This window comes from Silene latifolia, chromosome 10, assembly GCF_048544455.1.
Source record: "Silene latifolia isolate original U9 population chromosome 10, ASM4854445v1, whole genome shotgun sequence".
NCBI lineage: Eukaryota > Viridiplantae > Streptophyta > Magnoliopsida > Caryophyllales > Caryophyllaceae > Silene > Silene latifolia.
Genome location: NC_133535.1, coordinates 5135530 through 5143771, shown reverse-complemented (window position 1 = coordinate 5143771; position 8242 = coordinate 5135530). Strand labels below are relative to the sequence as shown.

Sequence of the window (8242 nt, the reverse complement as noted above, 5' to 3'; positions counted from 1 at the left end):
CATTTTCGTATATCCGATTTTTCTGCATATATGGTTTTCGTATACATGGATACATCCGTTGGAGGGAGTACAATAATTCAGACTTATTTTTACTCATTCTGTCTCATTATACACGGTCATGCTATACGATGGTAGCCCTCTCACAAAATTAAAGTGGGAGAGCAAGTGGGGGTATCCATTTTCCACCCACTTACACTATCTACTTTTATTTGTAAGAGTGACATTATCCGTCTATAGTTATGGACAGATAGTGTCCGTCTATAATGAGAATTTGTGATTTTTACCTATATAATTTTAGCACAAAATCTCATTGAAGACGGCATGTATCCGTCACTTTGGAGTGACGGATACCATTTCCTCTCACAAATGACCCAAATAGAGAAGAGAGGGAAGCACATGGGGGTGCCCCACCTTGTCCCCCTATCCGTTTTGTGAGTGGCATTATCTGTCACTTACTTCGACCCGTCTTCAGCAAGACTAATTGTTGGACTCGTTGGATAAGGGAATCAAATTAACTTGTAAATTAGCCCGTAATATGCAAGTGCATGAAATGAAAGGAAGGACATGCATACGTATGCTAGGGTTTAGGCCCCACACCAAGTCTACTTTTGTTGTGTATAAAATGAGCCAATCCTCCATTAAGTTCTTCTCATTCCAAAGTGTAAAACATTACATTATCTTCTTAGAGCTCCTATTGAGTGAAAATTCCATTTTTCTTCAATAGGAAAAAAAAAATATAGTACTAGAATTTAATTTGTAGCGAATAATAATCTAGAAAAATGGGTGGCAACTCGATTTGTGAAAAGATCGCAAAGATCAAGGCGTACTTGGCTATCATTTCACTCCAATTCGGATATTGTGGAATGTATATTATAACTTCAGTTTGTTTAAAACATGGAATGAACCACTTTGTTCTTTCAGTTTATCGTCACATTTTTGCCACTATTGCTATTGCTCCTTTCGCTCTGATGTTTGAAAGGTTTCCTTTCTCACCCGCTTCATATTTAAAGCGCTAAATTAAAATTTATATATGATAATATATATTTTATGTCTCGATATATATATTAATAATGTTATTGTACTTATTGTTCTTAATTGGCCTTAAACAGGAAAATCAGGCCAAAGATGACCCTCTCAGTCTTTTGGAAGATAATGGTGCTTGCTTTCCTTGAGTAAGAATTTAACCAATCTCTATAACTCTACTAACTTATACCTAAAGACTACCAAAAAAAAAAAACCCTTAATAATTAGCTCGTGATATAAATATGAAATTAATTGTGCCGGAATCCAGTAACGGTAGAGTTTACTTAAAATAATAAATAGTATATTCATTTCTTTTTATACGGAGTATATATTCAAATTTATACTCCGTACCTATTTATATATAGTAAACTCTACGAAAAAAAATTCTATCAAACCCTAACTCAAAATTACGCTGTACTTTGACTCTAGTTACGCTAGAAAATAATGCATGCAAAGTTGCAAACTAGGTTATTACTTTTTCATGCATGCTTCTACTAATAAACCCATGTATTACGTATATATATAAAAAAATTTAAAATATATTCCGCATACCGTAAACTTAAATCTTATCTGGTGTATTTTATGCATTTTTTTGCATCAAAACATTTTATAATCATAATTTTCCTATAAAATGACCCCTAAAATTGAAATGGGATCGTACTACGTAAACAAATTTTGTATAAATCTGTTACGACATATTTCTCAACTTTACTAGCTATATTTCTCCTGAAAAAATATTAAAAATTACGATTGGATTGGAGGGAGTATATTATTAGGTCTTAATTGTGTGTAAATTATGATAATTTTCAGGCCAGTGTTGGATCAAAATTTGTACTACGTGGGATTGACGTATACATCGGCGACATTTGCATCAGCAAGTGTCAATGTTCTCCCAGCAATTACGTTCATTATGGCAACCATTTTCAGGTAACATACAATAATATGACAAAAAGACTTTAATTTAAGCCCATATTATTTCACAACAATATTGTTGAATTGCATAATAATTTGCTTTAACTTTATCTATTCTTTATCACAATTTTGTATTTTTGTATAGATTTGGTATCATTTCCAGTAGGCAATGTCGTGTACTACTCGTATATTAAAATTATTGCATCAGGTCAAGAAACCATCTTAACCAAAATCTTAAGCTGATAGTTAGTCCGAAGATCGGTTTTATAGTCAAACACATCATAAGTCATAACATTTGAACAGCCTCACATGTTTTTGTTTCAATTCCCATCTTTACGAGGAAAATAACGTAATTTGTATCAATATTATTTCATTTATAGTGTTCGTATTTAACATTTTAGGGCATGCTCAAACTATATCGATTCTGACTAATATTTTCTTACCGTAAACAATTAATTATGACTTTTAATTTAAAGAATGATAATTTGACAATTCGTCGAGAAAAATTAAAACTAAAACATCTTACATTATGTCTTTACATACACAAATTTGATGATTAATTTTAACGTGTCTTTACATTATGAACCGAGTTCTGAATTGTAATTTTCTGCTCATTTTAGTCTCTTATCTCATGTTCCATTACTTTTTATATATCCTAGGATATATCAATTAAAACTAAAGATGTATCACAAAAAGATAATAAAATACAAAACAGGACAGAAAAACTGTTCTTAGATGAACTACCTTTAAACTTGTATCACATGCAATATATAAGAGCTTAATAATCTAGAACGCAACTTGGATTGTTTATATTATTTTGGTGCATGAGGTCATCAACAAATTTTACTATTTTAAAATGATTATCATGCTTTTACAAATGCTTCATTTCCCAATCATATGATAACGTTAATGTAAAGTGAGGTCACTTATTTTATGAATATTCTTACTAATCTTGATTATCATGAACGTACTAAAATCAACATTGCATGTCTAGTAATTGGGTGGCTAATTATTCCAAACTTTATGATATGAAATTCCATTTAAATTTCTTTTTTTTTTTTTTTTTTTAATTGTTGCATGATGTAATTAAAGTGATTAACTTTATTATAATGCGTATGACGTGTTATCAATGATTATGACTCTTAGCACCACAAATTGGTAACAAACTTATTTGATAAAACATAAAATCGATCTTTTTCACTCTATTTGCTTAACTTAGATACGACAACCAACTACCGGCCTCGCCCCAAACCATCATATTTTTCGATAAAAAACACTTACTTATAAAGAAATATATAGTACTTCATCTGTTCTAGTCAATAATTATCTATTTCACTTGTTCATGAGCATTATTTCAAACAAAAATAACTTTGTTTCAAACAATCCTTCTTTTACTAAGTATATTTTTATACTCTTTTTGTGTGTATATATAGAGAGAAATTAAATAAAAAGATTATTATTTTTTCTTTTGGTGTAAAGGAAGTCACGGGGCGATTTTAATGCTAAAGGATTAATTTAGACGAAGATTATATTTAATTAAGATTAAGAGAGTATCAACTATCATAATTACACAATCTTGCAATTTCTAATTATAAAACATATCTCAAAAGAAAATGATTGCTTTAGAATGATTCATATGCACAAGGAATTTGCAATGTTATTCCTTATCTTAAATCGAATTTGTTCTAGGAGATCACCCAAAAAAAAAAAAAGGAATATCTTCCTTTAAATTATATAACAAAATTTTATTTTAAATTTATTATTATCGAATATTATTAACATGTGCTTTAATTTAATAATATGATTAGGTTGGAGAAAGTAGACATAAGGAAGATCCCTAGCCAAGCAAAGATCATAGGAACTATAGTCACGGTCGCCGGAGCCATGATAATGACCATCTACCGTGGCCCTGTTGTTAACATTTTCGGTTCACACGTGGCGATTAACCATGGTGCCACGTCAGCTGCCGCTACCTCCGGCCAACACTGGGTTCTTGGCACTCTCTTTGTCCTTGGCAGTTGCTTTGGTTGGTCTGCCTTCTTTATTCTTCAAGTAAGTCCATTTCTATTTATATACTAGCCCTAGTCGATTTTTATCTCTTAGACATAGCGAGTCTTCTGTAAAACAGTTTGCCTGTAAAAATGTAAAATCACGTATTTTTATACTTCGTATCTGCTAACATAGTAACATTTGTGTAAGATAATTTACAAAATAATTATTTGATTAGTCTAATATATAAGACGGTCTTAAACAAGAATAAATATGATCTTAAATACTACTAATCGAGTCTTTTGTAAAACAGTTTACCTGTAAAAATGTAAAACAACGTTTTTTAAAACTTCGTATGTACTAACATTAGTGTAAGACCATTTTACAAAATAATTATTTGATCTGTCTAATATGTGAGACGGTCTTAAATAAACAAGAATAAATACGATCTTAAACACGATTAATCGAATATTTTTTGGATGATGCAGTCATACACAGTTAAGGAGTACCCAGCAGAGTTATCATTAACAACATGGATATGCTTCATGGGATCAATGGAAGGTGGAGTTGTGTCTCTTGTGATGGTTAGGGACATGAAAGCTTGGGCACTTGGCTGGGATTCTAGACTTCTTGCTTCTGTTTACACTGTAAGAATAATCTTTATTTTATTATTACGGTTTTTCTATCGTGTGTCCAGTTGAGTACACGATAAAAGATTCAAAGGAAGTACATCGGGAATTAATTTATTGAGAAATTGGAATACTAAATCATCACTAACATTTGCAGTATATGATCAGTGGACACACGTCAGGAAAACCGTTATCCTTACGATTACATCGCATTTAAAATAAAATTTTAATGGGTATTTGTTTAAATTTCAGGGGGTAGTGTGCTCTGGAATAGCATATTATGTACAGAGTGTGGTGAACAGAGAAAGAGGGCCAGTGTTTGTAACAGTCTTCAGCCCTCTATGTATGATTATCACTGCTGCTATGGGCTCCATTATCTTGCATGAGCTCCTTCACCTTGGCAGGTACATAATCTCGATATCATCCTCTCATATATTTTACGTACACATGTGAAAGTCGTGCATGTGAAAGGATAATAAAAAACTTCTCTATAGACTATATTAATTACCTGGTGACGTCCACTTAGTTATCATTGTACATATGATAAAGTCTTACATGTGAAAGGATAGTACTGAACGTCTATATGACCTAGTGACGTCCTCTTAGTTATCATTGTACATATGCTAAAATCGTGTCGTTCTCTCTATGAACAAATAAAAATCGAACATATCATGGAATAGATGTGACAGAATAAAAATGATTCATGATGTAATATAAATTGAGATTATTAGTTTTTTTTTCATAATATCATGATTTGATCCAAGGCATTTTCAAGGTAAAGTGCCTTTTGTAATTAAGACCCCACCATTTTTATTTGTTTGTGAATGTTAACAAAAAATTGCTACTTGAGGAAGACACACTTTTGCCTACCATTCCACTTCTTCTATTCTTTGTTACAACTAATGTTCCATCACACTAACAAAGTATAACATGAAATAATTGATAAGACTACTCAATACAAAAACTCTAAACCACATATAAATATAATAATTCCTAAATGATTTAGAGTCGAATAACATGAATCATATCCTTTGTAATTGTCATATACTGGCTTCATGAATTTTGCCATGCATCTTCATTCACATGCTAAATTTTCTGGACACGTCACTGTTATTATAATGGCTGATGTTAGCCTTAATTTCAAAATAATTTAGAGTTGACTGACATGAATCATACTTTGAAATTGTCATATACCAGCTTCATGAATTTGACATGTATCTTCATTTTATACGCTAAATTTTCTGGCTACGTCACTGTTATTAACACTCGTGTTTATCGAATGATGCAGTGTGATAGGAGCAGTGATCATAGTGTTGGGACTATACACAGTTGTATGGGGCAAAAGCAAGGACCCTTCTACAAACACCACAAATGAGAAAGGCAAGGCTCAAGAATTGCCAATTGTTAATGACATCAATAAATCTAATGATGTAATTAATGGAATCTCAATCATCAAGCTCCCATCAACTCAAGAAGGGCATATTAATCATGCAACTACTATTTGATGGGAAATTACATACAGCAACAGTAACAACATCAGAACCTTAATCGTAAAAAAAAATCGTAAAAAAATTATAATAAGTTGGTTGGAGAATATATGCAAAATATGATCTAATATGCAACATTGCATGGTTTATTACTTTCTTGGTAATATTCTAAATTTTGACAAGAAAGCTCAAGGGGGAAAGAACAAAAATGAAATTCTTCTCAAGATAACTAAAGGTGGTGTGGAAGAATTTTAATCTTTTTTTTTTTTCTTTGGGCTAAGTAATCTGATCTTGTTCTTCTTGCTTTGTAAAATCTTTTTGTTGTTGGTTTAATTAATTAGTGGGTCTTACTAATTAGAGTTTAATTGTATTTGGGGAAAATAGAGCATTTTATATGCCTTCTAATGTGTAACCATCCTCAATTCTGTATCTTTTTTTTTCTTGGTTATTATAAAAAAACAAAAGTGGATCGACTTGATCCACATCAGTAACATTGTTATCTTTTCTTCCTTTTTTTTTTTTTGGTAGGTGCAAAATAGGTTCTTATACAGACACAAATAACATTATACCTCCGGTGGTACAATAACATCATACAACCAAGTTATATCTTATCGAGTTTATGTGTAATTTTTTTGAGCTTTCTTAAAGTTAAATTTTTATGTTTAAGTGAGTGAGTTCAGAAATTTTATGGTATAACTCGACTTCTTTAAAACAAAACTCGAAAACTTTATTATATAGCTCAGGTTCTAGAGCATACAACTGGGTACAACTGGTTGTAGGATCTATTAACAGTTATACAGATGACATTCGATTTATTTGGTCAAATGCATTTATTTTAGTAATAATGTAAACTAAGACAACAAAGTAACTATATCGGCTAATAGCAGTGTTTTGATGGCGTACACGGAAATCTCTTTTAACATCCACAACAATCTTGAAGGGACGATTAGAGGTGGCCAAATGATCGAGCATATCTTTACCCATCTTAATTGTCAAAATTTCGGAGAAATACCTCCAACAAGACACAAAAATGTGCCTCGAAGATTCATCCCCATGACTGTGATTACCCAATAACATCGGCAGACCAACAAAAACATTGTCGCGTACAAATTATCCTTTATTCCTTGGATCGTACATTTTACATACGGATTTAACTATTTCACATACGTTTTTTTACACTTTTACCCTTGTCAATTTTTCTTTCCCTCGCTCTATTGATTTTTCTTCTCCCTCTCATCATCTACCTTCAACCAACACCACCTCCATTCACACCCCTTGTTCCGGTCAATCCAATTGCAAGCCAACTGTTCTCCGGTTGACCTCGCTCCAGCCGACCTTGGCTTCCCTTCTCTGACCGATCAATTTATTTTGTTGGTGAAAACTACAACAGTCGTGAGTCGTGACTCAATATGAACATGTATAGCGTAGGATTCAATAGAGTTGGGTAATAATTTTATGTGCTTGTGTTAAAGAGTAAATTGTCGGCCTCAAACTAAGGTCCAGGCCTAGGCGACTAGAATTCAGTTTTTAGAATTTTGGGTGAATTGTCGACACTTGAACTCCTATAAAAGTAATTTTGATGCTAGTGAGTTCTAAACTCGAGTCGCTAATAGGGAGTATGTCGCGGAGGACTTTTAAATCCTGCCATTTGACATAGTAGTAGCTATACTAACGGCTTCGGTTTGATATTAGATAATTGTACAATTTGAGTAGAGAACAATTTAACTCTACTGATGAAGCAAAATGGGGTAGGGAAAATCTACCTAATCAAATCGAACTTAAAATGTTCGATTCTCAAAATCAATTCTATCACATTAACTCGAGCTTAGAATGTTTGATTCTCAAAGTTCTATTCTATGTATCACATCATGAAACATGATCAGAAACATCTACGAACTCAAGTGCAAAAGTGGCAGAAAAATCAAAAATTAGGGCATCTTTGTGTCTTCATAGACAGTGACCATTGATCATGTGTCTTTGAAGTGATCTACACATAGAGATGGAAGTAAAGAACCTGATTCCAATTAGATCACTTCAGGGTTTTAGGAATGAGTTACACTGTTGCCAAATTCCCGTTAATCTGGCTCGAATCATCTTGGAGCTAAGGCTTAGCTGTTGTTTATACAGTGGACGGTTCCTGTTCTGAAACACGGAGTCTCAAATCTCCAAACGACTTTCATTTATAAAATGAACACGGAAAAA

The 8242-nt window shown here is 32.4% G+C and overlaps 1 protein-coding gene across 1 annotated transcript; it reads left to right on the top strand.

Annotated features, from left to right (window-relative positions):
• The first annotated feature begins 648 nt into the window (after window positions 1-648).
• Window positions 649-6531, top strand: LOC141604822 (WAT1-related protein At1g44800-like). The gene is made up of 7 exons (XM_074423337.1): window positions 649-979; window positions 1110-1172; window positions 1834-1950; window positions 3744-3987; window positions 4413-4571; window positions 4806-4957; window positions 5842-6531. Exons 1-7 carry the CDS (start codon window positions 780-782, stop codon window positions 6056-6058), a joined length of 1152 nt encoding a protein of 383 aa, XP_074279438.1. The 5' UTR covers window positions 649-779; the 3' UTR covers window positions 6059-6531.
• Window positions 6532-8242: the final 1711 nt, after the last annotated feature.